Source organism: Gasterosteus aculeatus, chromosome Y, assembly GCF_964276395.1.
Source record: "Gasterosteus aculeatus chromosome Y, fGasAcu3.hap1.1, whole genome shotgun sequence".
Lineage (NCBI taxonomy): Eukaryota > Metazoa > Chordata > Actinopteri > Perciformes > Gasterosteidae > Gasterosteus > Gasterosteus aculeatus.
Genome location: NC_135709.1, coordinates 487,012 through 514,848, shown reverse-complemented (window position 1 = coordinate 514,848; position 27,837 = coordinate 487,012). Strand labels below are relative to the sequence as shown.

At 44.2% G+C, this 27,837-nt stretch overlaps 1 protein-coding gene across 1 annotated transcript in view; it reads left to right on the top strand.

Moving 5' to 3' along the window:
* LOC144391266 (NT-3 growth factor receptor-like) overlaps positions 1-27,837 on the top strand; it is a 104,201-nt gene that overhangs the window by 44,265 nt on the left and 32,099 nt on the right. The window contains exons 5-12 of the mRNA XM_078097876.1: positions 6,867-7,021; positions 7,235-7,377; positions 8,209-8,353; positions 11,281-11,393; positions 11,672-11,855; positions 12,622-12,648; positions 13,454-13,500; positions 14,929-15,031. Of these exons, the coding sequence (XP_077954002.1) occupies positions 6,867-7,021; positions 7,235-7,377; positions 8,209-8,353; positions 11,281-11,393; positions 11,672-11,855; positions 12,622-12,648; positions 13,454-13,500; positions 14,929-15,031 (917 nt within the window). The remainder of the gene's footprint in view (positions 1-6,866; positions 7,022-7,234; positions 7,378-8,208; positions 8,354-11,280; positions 11,394-11,671; positions 11,856-12,621; positions 12,649-13,453; positions 13,501-14,928; positions 15,032-27,837) is intronic.

Genomic DNA, 27,837 nt, shown 5'->3' with positions numbered 1-27,837 from the left:
GGGACCGAGAGAAGACACGTGTCCTCGTGTCATGTTAATGTTTGCTCCATGGACATGTCTGGGATTGTCTGCAGTTACATACAGCTTGTGTCCCTTGACTTAGTGGTGCACATGTGGCTGGGCACACGAAAGAATCTCCCGCAAATGTGCGTCACATCTCAGAACAAATGTTGGGCCATTACGGGCCAACTGGAGGCAAAAAGCCGCGAGACCTTATAACCCTGTTTGTGATACTAAAACTGACCCTAAGCTTTTTGTAGGTGGGTTAGGCATGAATCAAAAAAAAAAAAAAATAGTTCCTTTACTGAGTAAAGGAAACACCATTTTAATTGGTGGGTAAAGGGGCATGAGACACAAAATATTTTATATCCCTAATACAAGGCAGCACAGCATTTATTAACTAATAAAGAAGTGGACTTTAAGGTACTTTATTACACTATTAAAACAAAATGAAAAATAGTTATGAATGGATCCATAAAGAGATTCTTATAAACCATAAATGAGTTGTGAAGCATCTCGGACTCCAACATTTTACTTTGGAGATCTGCAAAACATGATGAGTGAGAAAGAACTTGTTGCTCCCAAGACGTGCAAGCTGTCGAATGGAGAAGAAACCTCGAACAGGATAAAGAAGGAAAGAGTGTGAGCAAACGTCCAAAGACAGAAACAACACAACGCGTTGTTATTACGAGCACTAAAATGCTCTACAACAAGCCCAGTTGATACATTTGAATCCCCCCACCTTCTCCGTCAGATAGCAGGTGCCGCTGAATTCTACCACTTCACCGGCAGCCGGCTTTCATTAACAGCAAAAAAACGGCATCTCGGGAATAAAAAAACTAAAACCAGGATCTACGTCATACAAATGTCATAATCAAAGTACAGGCTAAATATACTGTTGTTTTGATCCAACTTCCCTTTTCATTTCATCATCAAGTGATTGCACTTAAAGCAAAGGTTGATTCAAGTTTTCATAAAAAGGATTATTGCGCTTGTCACCATGACCCTCTATGATAAATAGTGAGAGGGACAAAGTTAACAAAAGATATATGTTGAAGTAAAAATGAAAGCGCCTGAGGTGTGTTAAGGCCTTGTTCGATACAACATGCTGGCATTCATCACATCTGCATTCATCACATCTACATTCATCACATCTGCATTCATCACATCTACATTCATCACATCTACATTCACCCCATCTGCATTCATCACATCTGCATTCATCACATATACATTTATCACATCTGCATTCATCACATCTGCATTCATCACATCTGCATTCATCACATTTACATTCATCACATCTACATTCATCACATCTGCATTCATCACATCTGCATTCATCACATCAACATTCATCACATCTGCATTCATCACATCTACATTCAACACATCTGCATTCATCACATCTGCATTCATCACATTTACATTCATCACATCTACATTCATCACATCTGCATTCATCACATCTACATTCATCACATCTGCATTCATCACATCTACATTCATCACAAATACATTCATCACATCTGCATCCATCACATCTGCATTTATCACATCTGCATTCATCACACCTCCATTCATCACATCTGCATTCATCACATCTGCATTCATCACATCTACATTCATCACATCTGCATTCATCACATCTGCATTCATCACATCTACATTCATCACATCTGCATTCATCACATCTACATTCAACAGTATCCCAAACATGGCAGAAGACCTGAATCCATGGCCCCATAGGTGACCCCTCCCCCTCTCCCATGTGGCACCAGTGTCCTGTGGAAGTGGGCGGTTCCTCTCAGAAGAAGGCGGTTATCTCGGCTGAAAGGGGCACAACTCATTCACGTCACACTCAGGTAGATGAAGCAGTTAATTAAGTCATCAGATAAAGTGGGATCAGCCTGAGGTAGTGGGGGGGGGGGTGTCGACATGACTTTAGGCCTCAAACAATGTGCTAATGAAAGAAGTTTAATCCAGTCATGCTCAGGCCACAGGGGGCCACATAAAGACAAGTGTGGTGGCGGATGAATCGCGGATGCAGCGCGTTACTTGTTAATACGTTTTGTGGGGATCTCCGTGTGTTTAATTACCCAGCGACGGTTTTCTCTGCTCCGTACAGCGACTCATTTTCTGCATCGTTTCAAATCACTCAATCTCACTTTACATGAGAAATTAAAAAGCATAATCTTATTATTATTAATCCACTGTTTAATAGTACTATAACATCTTTACAATGAGGAATACCTTTGCTATTGTAACTGGTGCTGTAGATTATTACTTTTCACATGTCAACAATTCATTATGAACATCTGCTGATGGGACCGTGCATCACAGTGTCAATCTCGCCTTCATAATGATTCATAGCAACAATCTCAACACAACATTTTTATGAATATCTAAAACGAATTGCTGGTCAGTCACTAACATATTTTTGTGTATTATAATTATAGTAATACCTGTTCATCTTTGTACAATGCATGACAATATGTCATGTAATATATTTTGTGTTAGCGTTGGTGCTGCTGAAGGTGATGGAGCTTGTTTGATCAAACGTTGGATCATTTATGGTTATGATGTTCATGCGGTCTCATCGCTACGCTGTTTCCTATTTCCTGACCCCAGCATTGTGACACCGACTGACCCACTCACGGATAATGAAGCCTCGCTCAGATGAGATCAATAGATTAACTGTTCATAATTTGTAGAGGGGTGCGGAACTGATTTTGTTATCAAAGTAAGGATATCAGATCAGCTGATCTCCCTCCTAGAGATAACGCCTCTATAATGGATCCAGTGGTGCCACGCAGCGCCTCAGACACACTAATGAAGGCCAACCGTTTCAGTCTAATGTCTGAATCTCTACTTTAAAACCTTCTTCAATACATCCTGATCTTAATTTACGAAATCAAAGTCCAATTTAGAGCCAAATGCCGCATAAAGCAGGCTGCTTCAGCGCCGGGCTCCTTTCTCAGTCTCATTGCACTAAAAGTTCATTTTTACATGAGCACCTAAATATCTTGGTTAGCGTTCTGTTCCACTCAGCTCGACCCTCTCGTGTCCCTTCTTGGTCCAAAAACCACGACGGTACCAGACATTAAGTTGCCGATGACCAACAACTAAAGTCAAGGCTTGATGATGTCATTCCACAAACCAACGGGGACTTCAAGGTGACTTCGTCCTTTTCTCCGACACAGTCCGTGGATTTTCCTACTGCAGCTGAGTGCAGGGCCTTCTAATGTATTCATATTTATTCTTCTTTTAAATATTTACTTTCATTTGAGTTTTTAAGGGCCGTTATGAGAGAAAAGAAGTAGAATAAAACACGTAGGTGAGCTCTTAGCATACTTGCCCGTTTGTTTTCGGCCTCGTCATTTTCACAAGTGGACCCACTTGGTGGGAAACAAGAAGCGATGCTGAGGACGAGTAACAAGCAAGCAGGGCTCTCTGATGTCTTTGAGCAGCAGCCCTCAAGCCTTCCTCCCTTCCCTTTCTCTTAGAATACCGCTTCTTATCACTCTGATGAACACAAGCCAGCAGACAGGAACACTGAGACCCTGAGAAGAATTACTCGCCGTACTTTGTTCCGTCAGAGATTCCACTTTTCATCAGCGGCAACACCTCGAGAAGAGCCCAAGTAAAGGTGTGAGGCGCGAGTGCCTGGATGCTGCTGTCGGCCATGACGGCGAAGCTGGAAATGTTTCCCAATCAAAGACTTTAATCTGGACCTCGTGCGTGCTGCGAGGTGTGTGCACACGTGTGCTCTACTACTCCGGGTTTAACTTCATAAAGAAACTGAGCAAATTAAGTCAAATGTCCACACGTGTGAAACCTGCGAGGCCATTTGATCCACGTGAAATTTAGAGAGCTGTTGCGTTTGATTAAAAGTGTCACGAGTGACGCGTGTCAGACACGGCGGATCGGCTCACGGCTCGATGGCGTTGCCATGACATGCCATGACGAACTTTTTTATCAATTTTGCCTTAAGACTTTTTTCCTGTCGGTTTTAGATGATGCAAAGTGGCACATTTATTTTTACTTTATTATATCATGATGAAGTAAATGTGGATTGTGGAGAAAAATCCTCCCTTGTCTTTTAGATTGGTTCCCTTTTAGCGTTGCTTATAGTCTTATAGCAAACTCTTTATTCTCTAGCACATTGACTATAACGGCGCTTTGCTCTGTCCTATCACAATAAAAGTCCCTGACATACACACTGCTTCACTGGTAGAGGCGACTGACAGCGGTTCCTCTACACATTCAGCGTTAACATTAACCATGAATATCTTTATTCTTCCAACACAGCGTATCTGTGCTAATGCACATCCGCGCTGCGAAACTGGAAACATTTCCAGCTTTTTAGCTTCCCGGCTCATTGGGAAAGTTTTTCAGGATGTTCTCGTATTTGTTCTTTGGCTCCGTCACAGTTTGTTTCTTTGTACTCTTTCTGAATCAGCCTGCATTCCAGTCCGGAGGCTTTTTTCCCCTCTGGAGACAAATCCAGTTTGTTCAATTCATCAGAGCGGTGGCTGAGGCTGTAATAATGCACCTATTGATCTGAAGATTGGGTCTAAGCAGAGGACTTTGTGTGTGTGTACACAATCAGCACGGGGCTCAGATCAACGAATGTTCATTACTCTCGGTCCTTCCCCCCGGCAGACCCACCGACAGCAGGTAGACGTCCCTCACGTCTCGCCTCTGCTCTGTGTGCGTGTGTTTGTGTAGTTGTGTAGTACTCACTGAAGTCTGACAAAACTCAACTAACGTCACAACATCAAAGTATTTAGCTGACAGGATGCTGACACATTTATTTAGCAAAGATAAAACATTTCAATGAAAATAAAATACTACAAATCAATGAATTTTCACTTGCTCGTTATAATATTGAACACGGAGATTAAGGTGTTTGGTTTTGCTGCCACGTACCAGTTTGGATCCCTGCTGTGAAAAACATTCTTTGCTTTCATGTTTGACGAGTGTATGATGAATTACATTACATACACCTTCATTTGTTTCACTGATCAGAAATCACATGATTTTCTACTCGCCGTCCGCCACGAGTCCATGAATCTTAGATACAAGGTGTCACAAATCTCCCATGAAGTAATCCTTCCAACCTGAAACGCAACATTAAACCCGGATTCAAATGAGTTACATTCTCAAATATTCTTGGGAGAGAAAGACTCTGCTGGCTTGTTCTCATGTGGAAAGTGTCTTTCGGCTCGCCGCGGTCAAAGGCGCAGCATTAAGTAAAAATGGAGGACGACTGTCAGTGGACCTTCATCCTGGACGCCGCTGTTCTCGTCGACAATATGAAGATAAAATAACTGCTTTTACTGGAATGCGGATAAATTGTAGATTTGGGCTTCCAGAGGCTTACAGTTATATACAACGGTAGAAACTGCACAGTATGCTGCTTTCATCGCTAAGCTAACACATGAATAGTTTAGATAATGAGTAATGCAATGGTTCCCAAACTGGGGCACATTGGAGCAGACTTTAAACTTTTTGTATTCTCATTCATTACTCAAGTAGAAGTGGAGACAGTCGGGTTTAAAAAGACTTCTGTAGAAGTATCAACTCAAGCTTTTTACTTGAGTACAAGTATACAAGTACTGGTTTCGAAACGACTTAGTAAGTATAAAATCTAGGAGGCGGTTTTGATACTGTTCTATATGTTCTAAAAAGTGGCGTGATGATATAGTTTATAAAATCACCCCAGAATTTCCATCAGAATGCTGATATTACGTCGCAAATGGGTGTCTTACTTCCGCAAGAAAGTTGATTTTTGTTGGCTGTCACATCGCTATTGAAGACAACGACGTTTTGTGCGATTGGCCCACACTCATGAGGTGTGCAGAGCAACAACACGGTGGCTCTGTGGTCTGTTCTTATTTCTCCCTGAATATTTACACTGCGTAAGCCGAGGGAAACCTAAATTCATAGCTGGGTGCAAGCACTCGAGGCCCACCACCTAGCTGCTAATGCTACGTGAGGCTCACAGGTTCCAGGGTGAAATCGATCCGGGTCTTTTGTTTCCATATGAGTATTGGATGACGCATGGCCCGTATCTGTCAAGCCCTCTCATTATTACCTCTAGAATTAGGCACTAAAGGGAAACATAAAACAAAAAGTCTTTTCAAGTTGCGCTGACTCAGTGAGGTGAACGATTAAGACGGGAGACGCTGAGGTGGTTTTTCAGCAGGAAACATCATCATGTGGTGTGTGTTTCTGACAAGCGCTGTGTGGAGTCTTTATTATTTACTAGAGACACTTCATGTACAGCCACAGCTTACTTTGAACCACACCAAACCAAACTTGCTGCTGCTACACACAAATTTCCCCCTGGGGGTGAACAAGTATACTTACCATACTATCTATTTGTCCATCTGAAATGCGTGCTGATGACGGACGAGAAAGTTGTATTTTAGAATAGTCGCTCGGTTGACTCAAAGTACACTTCTTCAAAGAACCCCCCCCCCCCCCCACGCACACACTCTGGGGTGGTTACATAACCACCAATCTGTGAGCTTCCATTCATTTCAGGCCTGTTCTGTGTGGGGGATGAAGTGCTGGGATGTACTTTATCTTTGCGCGCACATCCCCTTTCTGTCAGTCCCTCGGCCGGCCTGAAGCAGCAGCGTGTACTTTGTGCCTGAACAGTTCAGGCGCACTGGGAGATACCACACTTTCACACTCAATTGTCTCATTGTGGGGGAGGGGGTGGGTAGATTGGCCCCCTGGAGGTATCAGGTAGACTGTAGTTCAGCCAGGACTTTCTTCAGGAGTTGAGACGTGACGTAAGATTCCTAGCATCGCTAATACGGCTAATGCTCTTTCTTCTGTTTCTCCTCTTGCAGTCACTTGGAGGAGGTGGTGTTCAACTGCGGCTGTGGGATCCGTTGGCTGCAGCTATGGCAACAGAGAGGAGAGGCGGGACTGAGCAGCCAACAGTTGCACTGTGCCGACGACGACACCAAGATACTGCTGCAGGATATGAACATCAGCAGTTGTGGTGAGTTGAGAGTGCACAGACGCACACCTGGGAGTTCGGACTGCGGATGATTGAATAATGGTTATGGATATTCCATATTTTCACACTCAAAATGAAAGCAAAACCAATAATTTGCCAAACCTAGTCTGGCTGTGTCTCTCGGTGCCGAGCCCATCGGTTCCCACTGGAGCCTTAAATCTGGGAAGAATTCTATTTCCCCTCCTTGTGTTACAGACCTGCCAGAGATCAGCGTCAGCCACAGCAACCTCACTGTTGTCGAGGGAGACCAAGTGACGGCAATCTGCAACGGTTCTGGATCCCCTTTGCCCGAGGTGGACTGGCCCGTGAACGGCCTGCACTCCATCAATGCGCAAGAAGTAGGCAGGACGGACACACACACACACACACACACACACACATTTACTGGCACACACCCAGCAAGTTTGTTGTGTTGCATTTATTGCTTGATTTATTTGATCAATGGTAAATTTTCCACTCTAAAAGCAGTTGACAGCGTTGCTCTGCTTTCAGCACCATGGACAGCTCCCTGTATGATCAAGCATGTACACCACAAACAGCGCTGTCCATTGTTCTGAAACGACTGCTACGGGATAAGTCCATGTAATTACGCTTTTTTCAAATCTTTTGAGAGACCGATAAAAATATAAAACATTTCTGAGAAAACTAAGACATCCATCATTCCTGACAGCGACCATATCCTGAAAGTTAAGACCTCTTTCGTCTACAGCCCATAAAATCAATCATTAACGTTTATACACAGTTGGTTTGTACCACATTTGCCATGTTGACACATGTAGCCAATGTAGGCAATTTCTATGCCATGAGCACAAGGGAACGTGGCTGTAGTCAGACTGACGTGATGATTCGGGGTCGACGGTGGCGCACGGAGTAGAGAGGGTGTGCTGGGAACTGCAAGGTTGGTGGTTTGAGCCCTGGCTGCTCCATGTCCCATGTCAAAGTGTCCCTGAGCAAGACACCTAACCCCTAATTGCTTCCCAGGCAAAAAATAAAGTTTAAAAAAAGCCATGGGTTAAAAATATAATGTAAGTCGCTTTGGATAAAAGCGTCAGCTAAACAGCGTGTAATGTAATGATTACATTTTCTTCCCATATGGTCAATACATGCGGGCGAGACAGTGAGCTACGACGTCCCGGCAGGTTTTCAGGCCGTTCTGTTCTCTCATCCAGGCAAGAGTCTACGACAACAACACCATCCACTCCATCAACATCACGCTGGTCAATGTGAGCCGAGAAGACAACAACTTCCTGCTGACCTGCACCGCCACCAACGTAGTGGGCATGACCAACGCTTCCGTCCAGCTAACTGTTCACTGTGAGTGCACACACACACACACACACACATACATACGAGCACACACGTATGTGCGTCGTGTCAGGCATCAGCGTGTTTACGTTCACGTGACCTACAAAAGGAGCTTGTTTGTGTGAGCGGGTGTCATTAATTATCCAAATGAAAGGCCACAACAAACCATGCGCCCACAGTACATCATAAAGGAGAGCGCATGTGCCACCCAGCACAGTTAAGGCTCATTATGGCCAATGAAAACCTGATTATTCATTTAACCTTTTGAATTGCGTCTCTCATTATAGTGTTTTTATATCACATGGCACATTCTAACATTCTAAGACATTGTATTTATTATTTATGGGTCACCACTCATCAGCTTAACTTCGGTAGCTTGTAATTGCTGTTCCATTTGGCTAAACGTGAGCAATGTCTGCCAACTTAAAAGAAAAAATCCCTTAGAGAAAATAGATATTTTAAAATGTGTTCATCTTTCAATAACCTCTGACTGCTCTAATCTGCTAGTCGATCCCACTACCGATTCAATTAATTTTGTATAAAAAAGAAAAATGCTCAGTATTTTATCAAACAGTGACATATTGTTAATTTGTTGGGAACTATTTTCAGTGGTGGATTAATCCACATTCATTCCTAGTTTCTAGAAGCAGAATGACATAGTCAGAATCCGGTCTGAGTGTCCCAATGAAGACATAAGATGGAAAAAAGGCATTAATGAACAAATTACACAGATGTGTTGAACTGTTGTTCTCATACTCAAACGTGAAGCGCCTGACGTTGAAAGTTCAAGGGCCAATGTTCAGCATTTTAAATGAGCTGTTGATACCTACGAACACGGTACATATATGTTGGTAACCGTAGTTCTCATAAAGCTCGGTTTTACTTGGTTGCAATCTGCCGCCTGAACATCAGATGGCGCCAAATCCTACACACTGGCCCTTTGAGGACGATTGTTCTGCCTATTCTGCAGTTAATCAATTCTTCATTGCTATATTCAGTGTCCTGTCATGATGCTGATTGAATGATGCACTGGCTTCCAGCTCCAGGCCTATCGGTTACTATGGCAACAGCTTTGTCATCCATATCATCAAAACATTCATGCATCCCATTTTGAATGAATTCTGTTTGAAACAATTGTGCGTAACATTCACAATTCAAACTGACGAGCTTCCTAAGGAGAGAAACTGCAGCTTAATGACACTAGAATACGATACCTAAAAGCAGCCATGGAATTATCGGGTTATCAAAAAAGGTCTTACGATTACTGCCCAATACTGCCAGGGATCCGACAAGTCTGTGAATGAGAATCTAAAACACACTTTTGGATGCACAAATCTATTCTCAGGTCGAGCTCCACCCACACATAGTGACTTTTAAAACCTCTCGGCCTCTGAGGAAACAGTTCTGAGTTGCTCTGGACTGTACGCTTGTTCTGTAAGCAATGAGAGCCTACTGCCTTCATGAGCTCAGCGCATTTGCTTGTTAACTTTCCCATCACAGAGCACTGGTAACTATATGAAGCTCCGGTTGCTACATTGGCAGGACAGATGAGTCAGACTTATTCATCACATGCAGCCATGCATCTCTCTGTGCATCTGGGTTGTTTATTGATGAATGTACTTGTAATAAACGAGCAGGAACGCGGTTAGTAGGGATGAGAGGTCGGCCATGAGGCAGAAATACAATACGTATGCTGGCAGGCAGGTAAACATGAAACGCCAAGAAGAGGAAGAAGCAGGATTCCACCTTTAACTTGATTCCTTTCTTTCAGCTTAAAAGCCCAAATGTTGGCACAGGTTCAGTATTCTTGGTCTTGTCACATTAACATTGGTTCCATTGGTCCCTTTAATGTTTGTTGTACTGTATATTACCCAAAATGGTCTATAACAAACGAGCTGCGTCAATGGTTTAAAATGGTTCACTTCCTGTTTCCTAACACTTGCATTGGATGGGTAAAAGCACGTGAGGTTTTTTGGTATGATATGATTTGCCAACATAAAAGCCATAAATATTCCCCATTGGAGATAAAAGACTCAGGACTCAAGTTGCTAGTTTAACCCATGTGAGGCAACTACAGGGAACTGAGCGTCAGAAGCATCTTTCTAAATACTGATTCAACACCAGCTGGATTTGGAGCACAGGTTCCTGATGTCGACACTAAATAATCAGCTGGTTAATATTTAATGAAAATAGTCGTCACACAACCCTCCACAGCCTGAGGAACCAAACGTAGTGTAGACACGTAGAGATTTAAGAAGGCTTTGTCACACTCTTTGTATTTCACTCCCTCTTGTGTTCCTGCGTTTGTTTCCGTTTCTCCTCTAGTGCATAAATCATTCCCTGGATTTCCTTCTTCCACCAAAGACAATAGCAAGATCTTGTGTAGTCAGCACCTTTACTAATTACTGTGACTGAATGATTATTCACCACCAAGGGGGCTTTTACTCCCTGATGCCCATACTGTACGTCAGACTACAGTCTGATATCCGACATGTGCTTATTAAACTCACCCTGGCATCTCTGCTGATGTATCGTATGAGTAAGTGTGTGTGTGCATTCTCTGGAGAGGATCCATTCCATTTGTGGTGGGACGCCCAATAACAGCGCTGGTGTTTCTCTGGTGTGGATCCGTCACGGTGGTCCGGAGAACGAAGCTGACACTGTTGATGTTTGCATCCACAAAGCGTTCCGTCTGTCAGCAGCGAGCGTCTCTACCGTGGGAACGCTCCAAATGGATTGAAGCAGATTGTGATGAGACGGCCGTGTTACGATGATAATCAAGGTCTCTCCCATTTCCTCCCCTTTCCTCTCATGTGCTGCCACATCACATCCAGTGTAATGGCCAACAGAATAAGTGCAGACGCAGTGAAAGGCTTTCATGTCGTCCTGTGTTTCCATTACAAACTGCGTTGCTCGTCCTCTGGTCTCTTCTTCAGTTCCTCCCTCCATCGTGAAGCTGAAGGAGCCCGAACGCCGCCATGACACCTGCATAGAGTTCACCGTCCGAGGGTCGCCCCACCCCACGCTGCAGTGGTTCCACAGAGACATGGTGCGTCGGTGTCATCTGCACATCCAATCAATCTGTTTTTAAATGTATTTCATTCAAACATAAAATCCTATATTTCAAGGCTGCTCTTTCCAAGCATCTTGACTTAGTGAGAGCGGCGCCGACCGGCCGGGTTTTCACGTATTCTGCAATGCTTGAATCTACAACTAGTGACATCTCAGTATTCGGCGTTTCTAGTGGCTTTCAAAGTACTAAGAGTAAAAAGTTTACACCTACTGACTAAGATGATGTTTCACAAATTGGTGTCTCTGCCTTTTTAGGAAATATCCCACACCAAGTATGTGCGTCCAGACATGGACATTTATCAGGACTACATAGAGGGCTGCCTGATCTTCCAGAACCCGACGCACCACAACAACGGCAACTACACCCTGACGGCCAGCAACTACCTGGGAGTGGCCACCAGTAGCGTGTACGGGCACTTCATCGACAAGCCCTTCGACGGTGAGTCGGATCCCTGCGGCCGCGTCGAGTCCGTCGCGCATCATGTGAGGCCGTGCTCGCTGGGTGACGCCCCAGTTGCCGGGCGGGTAGAAGGCCCGTGCCGCTGATACCGTCAGTGGTGATCAGTCAAGCAGAAGCGTCGTCACATCCACACAAAGACACGATAAGGGACACAGCGGCTGGCTTCAATGCGCATGCAGAGGACGAGCAAACGGAGCAGGAGGGGAAACACGAAGCATCTAAACATTCACATTAACACAGACAAAGACGGGATGAAGCAATATGAACTTAGTAACTTAAACCGACTGTTTCTGGTGGCAAAGGGCCTCCAACGCACGGAAGCATCTTCTCGGGCCCCTGTGAGCACCGCGTGTTTCCTTCCAGCAGATCCATTAACCTCCACCCTGATTCGATTTGGTTGGTCAGATGTCCAGGTCACCATGGCCTCATGTCCCTCTCTGCTGACTGGCTTTGCCCGAAGGCTGAGAAGTGGTGCCGGAAGGTTCCTCGCTCGGTGTCGGCTGCCGTGTGCGTTGCGTGATGTGCTGCCATTGAGCTTATATTTAGTCTCCGTGTAAATGAGGTGTGGAGAACTAAGTTTAACTCAGGATAGAGGCGCGTTGACGGTGTTATTTCGGGTATTTTGCTCTTCTCACACCGCACAGCCGACGCTCTGTCTCCAGGTTAAATGCTCGTCACAGGAACACTCAGATTCCACACTCAGGCTGTGCAGCAGGTCTCACCGGGTCTCTTTTATCATCCACAGGCATGAACTCAGAAGATTATGACTATGGTAAGTGCTGTTTTTTATTCTCTTTCAGGCTTCTCAGAACTCCAGCACAGTATCAGATGGCTAAGAAGTCAACATGAAATCCTCCACATATGTAAATTAGACATTTTATACACATAGATAGGATATTATTCTGTTGCACAACTCCTCATCCAAAAAATCCCACAGACTGATAAATCTTGAATGCGTAAATAAATAGCAGGCTCTATTTTAAATGAAGGTTCTCCCATTAAATGGAATGCATCTAATAGCTGAGCCGAAGAGGCCACACCGCTTAATAAAGCTTAGCCGACTAATAAAGTCATACATTGTTGTATTTGTGTACCAAACGAATGGGGGTCTGTGGTCAAAACGCTAAACAAGCAATATCTCACATGACGTTTCACAAGTTTACAATTATTCTGATGCTTTGCGTCTGATCGTTTTTCATTTTTGGAGTCTGGCTCGTTTCATTGTTCATCCGTCATTGTGCAGATTCAAACCTCTCGAGAATGTCGCCTAAGTTACTCAGTTTGTAAATATGTCATCGCTTTTATCATCTCCTTTATTCAATTTCAAATCTGACTGCCAATAGGAAGACATTTGGGATTGGGTCCAGTCTATTAACTGGCCATTAACCACAGCACTGTGTGACTTTCATCTCCGGGTCGTGTGTCACTCGCCTCTTTTTCTCTGCAGCCCTGTGATTGTTATTGATCACAGTCGTCTTTATTTTCTGTGTGAGATGAATTCTCTGCAGGAGCAGCGGCTCTGCAAACTGTTGTGATTTTCCAAACCCAGTGTGTATATTCTGGTGTTCACTCCACAGTAACCCCCACTGCAGAGACGCACAAGCCTGAGGAGGATCATTTTGGGGTGAGTGACTGAAATGTTGAAATGGGATTTCTGGCTTGTCCTTCTTTGATCGACCTCAGAGCATCAAAAGCTCCAATTGGAAAATGTCTTAAACGAGACATTATCACATGTCTTTTTTTGAATTGACTGTGAATAGATAACTTTTGAAGACGAGGCTTTGAAGGCGTGAAGTGGGCTAGTGTTTGTGTGTAGGGGACTTTGTTCATCACGTGTATGACTGCGGGAGGTGTGACTTTGATGGAAAGTCCTGCTAGCAAACCTCTGCAGCACAGGTGTCAAACCCACGGCGTTACTAAGTGTCACCCCCCCCCCTCATCCCCCATCGGCCGGACCATCCGGATTAAAAGACTAACAAATTGTAGCACTTAAATTGTACTTCTAACGCCACTCATCTGTAGCAAGTTGTACATCGGCTTATTTGAGGAAATCACACTTTCTTGTTTCTTGTTCTTCTGAGTTTGTGTCCTTATGGTTGAATGTTCTTATTGTACGTCGCTTTGGATAAAAGCGTCAGATAAATGACATGTAATGCAATCCGTGCACCCGTGCCCCACCCCCTATGATTTTTAATGGTCTGGCCCCCTTGAGATCGAAGTGGGACGTATCTGGCCCAAACCTAAAACGAGTGACACCCCCTGCTCCTCAGTCTTCATTCTGGCTTCTAATATGAAAGTAGCTCACCAGTAATTGGGATACAAAATGTAGAATTGGTCCTAATGGTTCTTGTTACGGGTAATTAAATGTAGAAGCATCCATCCCGTTGTGAAGAAGAATACGTATTTAATTAAATCCCCCTCAGGGTTTAATTCTCTTGTTAAACACGGATGTAGGCCCAACATTCATACGTCGGACCCGTTGACATGCATTTCTGTTCAGATGACAGAGAGATGGGGGGCCGAAGTCAGGCAGCCTGAGCAGTTTGCGCTCCGCTGCATTGCTCAAGGTCAACTGCACGATGGTTTAACCCATCAGGTCGGCACTGGGCTTGAACCGACAACCCCAGGACCAAAGCCGAGTCCCTGCGGGCCGAGCTGCTCATGCCCAAAGGGTTTTTAGAGTAAGAATTTTGTGGAAAACAACAATATGACGACCACCTAAATGCCTAAATAGGATTTTGAAGCGAATCCTACCAGAATGTCACAGACAATATGAGTGGAAAACACTGTACACGGTTTATATTTGTAAACAAAACAGCGGTAGCAGCCTGTCAATCACAAGATGGCCATGCCCTAAATCCCACCCTGCTTCGTGGTCTATTCCATTCCAGAGGAACATCAAGTAGTATCAAAGACAATCTGATACTAGACAATGTTTACAAGGTTTGCTGGTGTAAGAAATGTGATGAGCCGATCATGAGAAATATTTCCTCCTCCTTTGCTCCTTTTAAAGCTGTTTGAAATGTTCCGTTTGCCTCCGTCTCACCTGAAGGTCTCCATAGCAGTCGGCCTGGCAGGGTTTGCCTGTGTGATGCTGGTGGTTCTCTTCCTTCTCATCAACAAATACGGACGACGCTCCAAGTTTGGCATGAAAGGTAAGAAGAGCCTCTCAATATATTTGTATGTGTTTAATCTCACGATGTGGAACTTGAATGCCACTGGAATACGGAAAGGCAAAAAGAGGCCAGTCTTCATCACCAGTACGACCAGTAAGGACGGAGGAGTTCTTTGTTACAGCGAGGGAATGTTGTCAAATAATGCCGAGCTGTTAAAACGGATAAAAAGAAGAGTGCAGGGAGGCAAACGGGCTTCCTTCCCTCCTCGCCTGCTGTCTCCCCCGTTTCCGTCTCTATTGACATGTTTTCTGCTCGTCAGTGTGGACTAAAGATGTGCGTCCTCGCATCCGTCTAAGCTTTCGATACGAAGCAGAGGATGAAACTGTCACGCCCCCAACATGTTTATTTCATAAAACAGAAAGGATTCTCTCTGATAACACAAAATAGGATCTACGCTCAGCTGAAGGCAGCGTTACTGGGATCAAAGCTCAATGCTGCATCTGCTGGATAACAACACAGCCCAGCTCTTGTGACCTGTATTTTACAGTAGAGGGTTACGCATGACGTTTTGTTCGATATTTCTATCTAAAATCATCTCTTTCCTTGCTTAGTTAGTTACATTTGGAGTCATAATGTTCGTCGTCATGTTCAGCAGCGCACAGTAGGGTCCCTGCTGCGTTCACTAGGACGACAGCTCAGACCCGTCACGATCATCTCGCATTTAACAAACCGGTCATAAAGGAGACATTTGCTGCTCGTGTTCATGTACTTGCACTTTGGGATTTTTACTGGAAAGTGTTTTGATGCTTTAATGTAAAAACTAACAATTCTTCTGCACCTCTACTGCCTCTACTGTATAGTTGTAACATCACAACCTTACGGAAGTTATGATGTTTTACTTTAACACTATTTATATAGCAATTAAATCCGGAATCAGGAAACATTTATTGCCATAATATGTCAGACATTAGCAACATTGTACAGACTGCTCCGAGGACCAGTGACGTGGAGAAGGACCGAGGTTGAACAAGTTGCTTTTGTCAAGCGTAAAGTGCTGACTAGTGACCAGGTGTTAGGTCACCATGACCGCAGCCTCCCACTGACTTTAGCTTCCTGTGGCATCGGCGCAGTTACGTCTGCCTGCCTGCACTGGTCGCAGCACGCATTCAGCGGTGGGCAACTATTCTGTCAGCGTATGACTACCACATTGTCTACTGCTAATCAGAAAAGCACAGTGATGCTGATGGACTGATGTCCCTTACCGGAGACCAGCGTCACAGGAACAGCCGTGACTTCAGCTCCAGTAAATCAAACAGGGAAAAGTCTGTCTTGCCAAACTGGTCTTCGAGCTGGACGCATCGGTCTCAATGAGCGGCCGGAGGGGAGCCGGTAATGATGGTAGATTTTGGTTGTAGCTGGTTGTCATCTACGCTCCACTACGGTTACAGAGAGGTGTCGTTTGTGTTTTGACAACGTTTTCTCTCATAATTTAAATGGGCTTCTATAGTTGTGTGAATGCATCGCTCCAGCCAATCCAAAAACGGGGTTTTTAATCAATTAGATGTAGAGATACCATGGTGACTGGCTCCGCCCCCTTACTGTCTTTTTGTTTATTAATGAAAAGTTAAAAAATATAGATTTGGGGTTCAATGCTATTCCATTGATTTTGTTCTCTCTCTCTTTGACACCACCCTCAAATACCCAGCCGCCCTTATGTCTTAAGGGCACACACACACATATGAACACCATATCAACCATCTGTTGATTACTTCCATCTGTTCATTTAGAGCCGCCTTGCAGCCAGCCCACATTGTTGCCTTTGGGGTGCACTTCCATACACGCACACACACAAAAACAGATGAAGTGTGCTGATACGGAGTCTCGGATGCAGAAAATGGATGTTTTTTTAAAGAAGACAAAGACAATGATTCTATTACGTCTTCATAAGTGCTCGTTCTCCACCACTCCACCGCTCTGTCCTAGGAGGAGATTACATCTTTGTTTTCCCCTCAGAAGGATTATTGCCATCTTTATCACGCAGCAATCCATTTCTGGATCCAATAGTCTAAGAAATGTCCATCATGTCTGCCTGCCAGCGTCTGTCTCTCTTTTTTTACTCTTTACTTTCCTCTCTGTCCCTTTTTGAAACTTATATTGAATATATGAAAATATCTTTATTTTAGAGTGGAAGTGCATTGCCCATGAGGCTCTATTGATTTAGCTACACAGACTCACACATTTTGCAAAAATCTTCTTAGCTAGCATGTCAGGGAGGACGGTTGGGTTTACATTATACATTTTTTTCCTTTACCTTTACAATGGAGACCACTATTCATGTCCTGTGTAAACATGAGTTTATGGTGTTGTTGTGTTGAAATAATGAAGAAACTTGGTTGAAGAGTTAAATCAAAAGTATTAAAAGAAATAAAAGTTATGGTGTTGTGGTAAAAAGCTGAGAAGCGGCTGGTCTCTGTAACCAACAGGCCACGGGGCCCGTTGACCACACAGTGCCTGTCTGTTGCCTCCACCAGCGAACTTGAGAACAATGGTTGCCTACAGGCATTCATACAGAGCAGGTGTGAAAGGTGTGAAAGTCTTCTGACTAACTCAGATTTCAATGTCTCTCAGTTAATACCAGTTGTTGTCTGAGTATTACGCGCATGCATTCCAGTTGATTACATTAAATAGAATCATAACTGTACATAGGTATTATTCTATTGATTACAGTTTCAAAATTACAGTGGTTTTACAATATTCTTCATTACTTTATTAATTACATAGCTCCAGAATCATGGCTGTATTCTGGTGTACACTATTCATCCATCCATCCATCCATCCATCTTCAACCACTCCACCAGGGGACCCCAAACTTCCCTTTTCCGGGCCCCATCTACCAGCTCTGACTGGGGTATCCCAAGGCGTTCCCAGGCCAGTGCAGAGATATAATTTCTCCACCTAGTCCTGGGTCTTCCCCAGCTGGCCGTGCCTGGAACACCTCCCTAGGGAGGCGCCCAAGGGGCGTCCTCACCAGATACCCAAACCACCTCAACTGGCTCCTTTCGACGCAAAGGAGCAGCGGCTCTACTCCGAGCTCCTCGCGAATGGCTGAGCTTCTCACCCTATCCCTAAGGGAGACGCCAGACACTCTCCTGAGGAAACCCATTTGGCCGCTTGTACCCGTGACCTAGTTCTTTTGGTCATGACCCATCTTTCATGACCATAGCAGAGGGTTGGAACGAAGATTGACCGGTAGATTGAGAACTTTGCCTTCCGGCTCAGCTCTCTTTTCGTCACAAAGGTGCGGTAAAGCGAGTGCAACACCGCCCCCGCTGCTCCGATTCTCCGACCAAATTCACACTCCATCTTCTACTCACTCGTGAACAAGACCCCGAGGTACTTGAACTCCTTCACTTGGGGTAGGGACACATTCCCTACCTGGAGTAGGAAACCCATCGGTTTCCTGACGAGAACCATGGCCTCAGATTCAGAGGTGCTAATCCTCATCCCGACCGCTTCACACTCGACTGCGAAACGCTCCAGTTATAGTTGGAGGTCACAGACAAAAGATGTCATTAGGACCACATCATCTGCAAAAAACAGCGATGAGATCCGCAAATCCCTCGAACTGTAGACCCTCCTCTTCCCGACTACGCCTCAATATTCAGTCCATGAAGACCTTGTTGGTGACAAGGCGCAGCCCTGGCGAAGGCCGACCCCCACCGGAAACGCCTTTGACTTACTGCCGAGCACCCGAACACAGCTCTCACTTTGGGCGTACAGGGATTGGATGGCCCGAAGTAAGGACCCCCCCCACCCCGTACTCCCGCAGCACCTCCCACATTTTCTCTCGGGGGACCCGGTCATACGCCTTCTACAAGTCCACAAAACACATGTAGACTGGATGAGCATACTCCTAGGCCCTCTCCATGATCCTGGAAAGTGTAAAGAGCTGGTCTGTTGTTCCACAACCAGGACGAAAACCGCATTGTTCCTCTTTAATCCTTGGTTCTACTATCGGCCGAACCCTCCTTTCCAGCCCCTTGGAGTAGACTTTACCAGGGAGGCTGAGTAGTGTGATAGCCCTGTAATTGGCACACACTCTGTGGTCCCCCTTTTTGAAGAGGGGTACCACCACCACCCCAGTGTGCCACTCTTTTGGCACTGGCAAATTGACGATGATCCCTCCTCCGCCTCCAGCTCCGTCTCTACCAAAGAGGGCGTAGTAGTTGGATTCAGGAGTTCCTCCAAGTTTTCCTTCCACCGCCCGATAACCTCGCGGTCAACAGGGTCCCATCCTTACTGTACACAGCTTGGATGGTTCCCCGTTTCCCCCTCCTGAGGTGCCGGATGGTCTTTCAGAAGCACTCTGGTGCCGACCGAAAGTCCTTCTCCATAGTTACCCCGAACTCCTCCCATACTCGCTGCTTTGCCTCCATCACGGCAGAGGCTGCTTCCCTTCGAGCCTGTCGGTACACTGCAACTGCCTCCGGAGTTAACTCCTTCCCTCTTCCATTTTTTCATAGGGTCTTTTGAACCATTCTGTCTGGCCCCTCGCCTGAGATCACTTCGCCAAGGGTAACATTACATTACATTACATGTCATTTAGCTGACGCTTTTATCCAAAGCGACTTACAATAAGTGCATTCAACCATAGGGTACAAACTCAGAAGAACAAGAAACAAGAAAGTGCAATTTCCTCAAATAAGCCAATTCACAATTTGCTATAGATGAGTGACGTTATAAGTACAATTTAAGTGATACACTTTGTTAGTCTTTAGTCGAGGTAGAGTCTGAAGAGGTTTGTCTTTAGTTTGCGGGGGAAGATGTGAAGGCTCTCTGCGGTCCTGGTGTCTTCAGAGAGCTCGTTCCACCATTTCGGAGCAAGGACAGCGAAGAGTCGAGATCTAGTCGAGTGTTTTGCTCTCAGTGAGGGAGGGACGAGCAGTTTATCAGATGCAGAGCGGAGAGTGCGGGTTGGGATGTAGGGTTTCACTATGTCCTGGATGTAAGCTGGACCCGATCCATTCACAGCATGGTAGGTGAGCACCAATGTTTTGAACTGGATGCGGGCGGCCACCGGTAGCCAGTGAAGAGAGCGGAGGAGTGGAGTATTGTGGGAGAACTTCGGAAGGTTGAAGACCAGTCGAGCTGCTGCATTCTGGATGAGCTGCAGAGGTTGGTAGGCAGTAGCAGGGAGACCTGCCAGGAGTGAGTTGCAGTAGTCCAGGCGTGAGATGACAGAAGGCTGCCCAGGTACTGATTCAGGCTCTTGATTAACCCTCGGTTAATCGGCTGTATTGTCGGGAGCACGAGGCTCCCGACAATACAGCCCTCAGGGTCATAGGGACACACAAACCTCTCCACCACGATAAGGTGATGGTTCCGCCGAGAGGTGGTGTACACTAAAGGCATTTTATTAATTTATGAACCAGGTACGTATGGCGGCAAATAAAACCAGTTTATTTCTAATATCCTACAGTGTCGTAGTTGTAGTTTCAAGTCTTCAATAAATCTGGATATTGATTTAGTAAACGATCATTCATTTAGAGACAAATAGACCAAAAAGCAGGGTTTTTGTCAAGGATGCAGGGAGAAGGCAGGACACAAACGCAGAGTTCAAAAACATAAGGACTTTGATAGTCAAAACAGGCAAAAGTAAAGGCCAACGGGCAAAAACACACAGGAACTAAGGGCAAAAGGCAGGCAGGACGACTGACAGGGACATGCGTGGCAAAAGACAATGACGCAACCAGTGACAACAGACACACGTGGCTTAAATACACTGGGGAGGTGCAGGTGATTGGACACAGGTGGAAACAATCATGACATGACAGCCAATCACAGAGGAGCACAGGACAAGGCAGGAAGTGACATGACCCAGGGAGAACAGAGGCAAGAAACTACAAAATAAAACCAGACATTAACCCAAACCGTGACAGTTTTCTTTAGGGCGCGGCTGCTGTGATTGCCAGGGTGCTACCAGACTAGTATAAAGGTGCCTCAACAACGGAGTCACTCAATCGCAGTTCAAAAATGTTGCCATTTCACTGGTTGCAAAAAGCCATGACTGCAATAACCATAATCCAAGATGGGATCCCAAACCAAAGTGTTGATTCACAAGAAGTATTAACACTAACCTACAGTATGTAATATAACCTTTGCCATAGCAGTTACTGCGGGACTGCTGCTGTCACGCCATTCATCCCAAGAGTGGTGGACACACTTTATACTACTTAAAGAACATTGTGCCACTAAAAATGGGTTATTTATTAATGCTCCCCAATTTGGAACCTTATGTTAATTATGCTACGTTGTTATGTGATGTTTATTATTAAAACGCAAACCACAATGTTTTTTATAACCTTGACAATGTTTTTTTTCTTTGTTTAAATCTTAAATCAAAGTGGCGCTGTACATTATTGCAAGGTTAAGACAAGGTTGATATGAAAGTCATACATTTAATCATCAAATGGTTTGCAGAAATGTAGCATATTAACATTGTTTCTCTGTCAACTCGTGAGGTTTCAGCAGTCTTCATACCCAAAAGTAGGACACAGAGACAGAGACAGGGAATGTGGGTTTAGTCAGAAAGGACAGGGGATGAGTGCAAGTCAGTGGACCTAAATAGTGAGGAACTAATGAGGGGCTGGGCTGCAGGGGAGGGGGGCCTGAGGGTCAGGTGAAGGGTGGGAGTGCTGATTGGAGGGTGAGAGGCTGGATCTGGAATGACAAAGGGGTTTGTTAACAGGTGAGGAGGGTGAAAACAAACAATGATGATGTGACAATGATGACCTAACAGGGTTTTGTCAAGATGTCAGGTCCTTTTCAAAAACGTTTTGCTTTGATCCCTCTTCACTGGTGAGACCTGCACCTGCCCGTCAATCCAGTCCGTTCTCATGAATATCCCATCGATGCCTGGAGTGAATTCAATCCAATCAAACGTTAACTGATTTGATTTTAGTGACCAATGGTCAATATGACCTCACTTCTATCTCATTTTTAAAATATATCAGGGATAACAAACCTTTTTTGTAAAATTTAGCAACAATGACCACCTGGGCCAAACGTTGAGCTCTTTAGAATTTGGTTATCAAAGGTGACTTTTTGTGCGTCCCACACACACACACACACACACGCGCATGCGATATCTCAGAAACTTCCTTGAGGATTTTATTTTTAAACTGGCCAAAGATTCTTTGCCAATAAACAAGTGAAATGCCAATTCAATTCAATTCAATTCAATATTTTTTTTTTATTGCCCAAAATCGCAAATTACAAATTTGACATCGACAGACATCCTCTGTCCCAAAACCCTCCCATCGGCACAGGAAAAACTCCCCAAAAAATGAAAAACCCTTCGATGGGGAAAAAAAGAGAAGAAACCTCAGTGAGAGCGTCAGAGGAGGATCCGTCTCCTGATGGACAGACTGCAATGATGTCATGAGGACAGAATGAACAATGTAGAAGATGAACAATACGTTCAATTCATATGACGCAGATGATTCAAATAAATGTAGTAAGCTAAAATGTACAGCAGGACCACTGCAGGGACAACCACATTCAGATAGAACCACCATCACATAGAACCACCATCAGATAGAACCACTATCACATAGAACCACCATCACATAGAACCACCATCAGATAGAACCACCATCACATAGAACCACCATCACATAGAACCACCATCAGATAGAACCACCATCACATAGAACCACCATCAGATAGAACCACCATCAGATAGAACCACCATCACATAGAACCACCATCACATAGAACCACCATCACATAGCACCACCATCAGATAGAACCACCATCACATAGAACCACCATCACATAGAACCACCATCAGATAGAACCACCATCACATAGAACCACCATCAGATAGAACCACCATCACATAGAACCACCATCACATAGAACCACCATCACATAGAACCACCATCAGATAGAACCACCATCACATAGAACCACCATCACATAGAACCACCATCAGATAGAACCACCATCACATAGAACCACCATCAGATAGAACCACCATCACATAGAACCACCATCAGATAGAACCACCATCACATAGAACCACCATCACATAGAACCACCATCAGATAGAACCACCATCACATAGAACCACCATCACATAGAACCACCATCACATAGAACCACCATCACATAGCACCACCATCAGATAGAACCACCATCACATAGACCCACCATCAGATAGAACCACCATCAGATAGAACCACCATCCACAGAAGCCTGTGAGGAGGGAGAGGACAGAGACTTTAGGAGAGGGTAATGTTGGTTTACGAGTACAGTAATATGATTAATAGCTAAAATAATAATAATGATGATGATGATGATGATGATGATGATGATGATGGCAGCAGCAGGCGTCAGCAGGGCCACGGTAGGTGTCAGGACCAGGGTCCAGAAGGAACTACGATCTAGGGAGACCTGCTAGGGGAGAAAGCACATAAAAACTCCCGGAAAGAAGCTGAATTAGTCATGTGGATAAAATGTGGATTATTGTAGAACGAGAGCGTGAGAGAGGAGCTCGGTGTGCTTCATGAGAGTGATTTGAGAGACGAAGTGGCGATACAGAAAGAGAACCTAGAGGAGAAAGCATTCTTCACTTTGATATTTGTGACTGTCTCTCTGTGTCCCAGATCATACTGCCATCTGCTCTGGTGTTTTATTAAAATCCAAACCGGATCCTCAGGGCCGTCTTTACTTATTCACACACAAACACTGACTAACACGGGCTCAGAATGTTTCTGTGGTTCTGCTCTCTGGCTTCTGTGTCACACGGCTCATAGGTTAGCAGAGACTTAGGATTTGTTTACATGAGTCACTTTCTTGACGTTACTGTAACTTTATTTTCATATCTCCACAGTTCAGTACATCGATCCACATGAGAAAACAAAGAAAAGTCAACGACACTGCAGGTCGTTGCAGACACACATGATGGCGACCTGCACTTTCCTAGTTATCAACAATGTTTGTCAATTAAAAGCAATGTGATGGTAATGTGTAAACAGGCTTTGGTGTCTGACTACAAGAAGATGAGCATGAAAGGCACCCATGGATGACGACATACACTCAGCTCTTCATCACTCACTGAATGGCTCATACGTGTGGATTCATTAGTCAACTGGCCATTTCAACATGAATTCTCTACTTACTGTGATTGGACAATAAAGCATGCAGCCAACTAGCTCTGCACGCATGTGACGGGCTCATACATCACGACACTTAAACACGAGTTAATGATCTGTGACGTGATTTCCAAAGCAGCACAATGAACCTATTTTAAATGATTATTTAAACGATAAGTGTGGCTGTAAAAGAAAGTAACATCTTCCACAGAGTTGTCATTACATTTGAACCGTAATAGAGTTTGTTAATTGTTTATTTGTGCGCAAAGCACTTGTTTTGTGTTATATACATTTGAAAGAGCTTAGATTACTTAGAACTAAGATGATCCCGTATCTTTACATTCATGCTGCTGCGGCTTCTGAAATTCTAATTAAGGGAGTGAAATTAATATTTCACAGGCGAGAATGAAAAACAACGGAGATGAAAAACGAACAAGAAAACGCCCCCCTTGCAAGAGGCGAAGCAGATGAGTGAAGGTGTTTACCCCGCACGCTTACTCTTCATTACCATTTGAATGGCTCGATCAAACGTATACATAATTATACCTTTACTTTACCTTTAGTGTAGATTTAAATATGACTTTGCTACACAACGGCAGTGGGACACACACGTGTGGCTTCTCCCTAGACAGGTTAACAGTCCCAGTGGTGGAAAGCCTACACGGGGGGAGGGAACTGGCTCATTACAATTAGAATAAAGAATTGTCATTGTTCACAAAGAATCATCTTGTGCCACAACCTAGAAATTCCTCTGGTATTCAGTGCAGGGTTCTGATGGCGACCCCTACTATATAAATTGAATAAAATTGTGTTCATACTGGGCCTGGTGCCATGAATAATCATAGCTACGCTGGCATTGTGCACACAGGTTCATATATTCATTAATATTTAACAGGTACAGGGTGGCCTTGCCACTGCCATTATAAACATGCATCTTGCATACAACACTGAGCTAACAATGAATAACAACTGATTAAAATAATAATAAATATTATAGAAATATTGAAAAATGTTCCTATCAACCAACATTTTCAGGAGGTTTACTTCGGTCTGCAGTGAAAGGGGGATGAATGATAACAAACCCAGCTGCCTTTTCTTGTCCTCCCCCAGCTTTGTCTCTTCCACTCGTATCTCAGTAAACCAAATAGAAAAAGGAATGAGGGGAATGACCAGTGCTGGACAATGTACCAATATACCAATACAGTTATACAGTATAGGACAAGAAATTCTTTTAGATTATGCATATTGTAGAATTAAGGTGGCATAGGAGTTGTCTTTCCCTCTTTTTCAACACTATCCTATTATTTGCCTTAATCCAATGTAGCTTTATGGATTTTTTTTTATTCTTTACATTTTTTGTAAAAGCAGCAATGGGCAACCCTGCAGTATCGTGACACTCTCAATATAGAAGTTTGGGATGGATATTAGATGTCAGGGTCATGGTTGTAGATCACCTTTAGGTCCAAACTTCAGTAATAGTCGTTTTTTGTCTTTTCCACGAACACATGAACTTGAGTGGCAATTTGACACGAGGAGCCGCAGGGTCACATTTGTCTTCACATCGGACAACTTCATTTACATCAAATCTTTGCACGAGCCAATAAATGGGAACGCTGATGTGTCTGAAGTAGTACTTATGTAACGATTCCAGTGCCCTAAATTAATGCATGCAACTTTTAAACTTGTTTAAAAATGAATTCATTTGGGTCATCTGTCACTGAAATGAGGTTGTCAGACAGTCGTAATGCCAATTTGGGTAACTTTTCGCTCCATTGGCCGCCTCGCCTTCCCGCGTTTCGGACATTACACTCAGCATTCTCATCTGTATTCAGACGGCATTTACAGAAACTCCCCGCTCTTTAAATGTAATCCATAATCTGACACCAGCATCTGCTCAGATTGCCTTCCAAATGTGGCATAATATTGTTGTCTCCACCCCAAATACCAGATGCTCAAGACGCTCAAGTTAAATCAATTAAAGCATTTACAGAGTCAAATGATGCATGAGAGAGTCAGCTGAGACACTACATCAAGGACAAGAATGAGGAAAGATTTCTTTCAACGAGTTTACGTTTCTCTAAAACTGCTGTCATCATCTGTAGAATGAAACGACAAAATACATGTTTGATTGCTCAGTCAGAATCACCGGTTCGCCATCGTCTCTAATAGAAACCAGCCGTTGTTTGTAGAGGCGACTGTTGGTGGGAGGCAACTGTCACGCATTGCTGGTCCTTCTACCTTCTACCTTGGAAGAGGCTATAGGGGTTGGAAGGTTGTGACCAATAGAGTTCTAATTCATGTGGTGCTTCCCAGTGTCTCTTGCCAAACATTTTAAACCCATTATTGACCATAAATATACAAATGACAAATATACAAACTGCTGAACAAGTGACATAAAACAGGAAAAGCAAAGCTGGCTAAATTAGCTAAAATAAATTGGTTGTAGGTCGAGCATCCAGTTGCAATGGCGTCTGGGTCCGGATCCGTGCTGCATCCGCCCGTTAGTGACCGCAGGGCTGTACAAATAATATTTTATTGAATCACTCCTTCTTTAGCTTCTCTGCCTGGCTGACAATGAGGTTGAGGATTTATTTGAAGACTTTTAATGACACAAAAGGCACTTTTGGGGCCGAGCTCGTCTCAGATCCAAGCCACAACAAATATCCACCTCCTTCTTCCAACCGACCTTTGCTGGTGATACTGCTCTTTTAGGCTTTATAATATTTGATAAATGTATATACTGTATTTTGTTGTTCCTGGCACGATCTGTGGATTAACTGTATGGGTTGTTTCGTTCTTTGTATTTTGATGAATCTTAGTTTTTCTATTACATTACATTATCCAAAGCGACCATACATTTACATTCACACTCCATGGTGTGTGCAGCCATAAGCCTCCCCAGGGAGCATCTAGGGGTGGGGTGTCTTGCTCAAGGACACCGCCAACCATGCAGTCCTCGGCACACCCTCTTTACTCCATGCACCACCGTCGCTAGTGAAGCACCGTGCTGACGGACCTACTTTCTATTTGAACAGACATGTTTTGCTTTAATTGTGACGGTACGTCATTATGCAGTATTTACTGGTCAAAGATGCTTCACTGCACAGTTAACCACGGCCTGTTGCTTTAAACCTGAAAAACATTTCAAGTTCATTGTATGAGTAGATCCTATTCCCTGTGGTGTACAAATGCACTGCAGCTAGTGTTCTTCAGAGATAAGGAAACGGTCTATTATGCACTACGAGGTAATGAAAGCAGCAGAATGGATGCACTGTTTCTCTACCCCAAAACTTCAGATCAATATTTGAAATTGTCAATTTGTGATTACAGTACACTATTACCCGTGCTATGCTGAAAAATGAAAACTCTCACTCATCAGGCATTCACTGCACTTGCTCTCATTATTGGCCTGCCCAAGGGGGGGGGACGGGGTGGGGGCTGGTGGTGGAGAGAAACAAAGAAGAGAGTGCTTTTAATGAGAAGCTGTCAGGGTAGATTTTAGGAAAAGAGAGTTTTCCTGTCGAAGTGTCCTTGAGCAACACAGTAATGCGCGTTACTGGTTCACTCCCGGATAGTCTGTCCTCTCAGGACTCAGTCTGAATCCAGACGTGGAGGGTGAAGATGTTGATGGGAATGGAGGGATAATAACTACATGCAGAAAAGGTTCCATTGCCGTGTCTTTGCTGT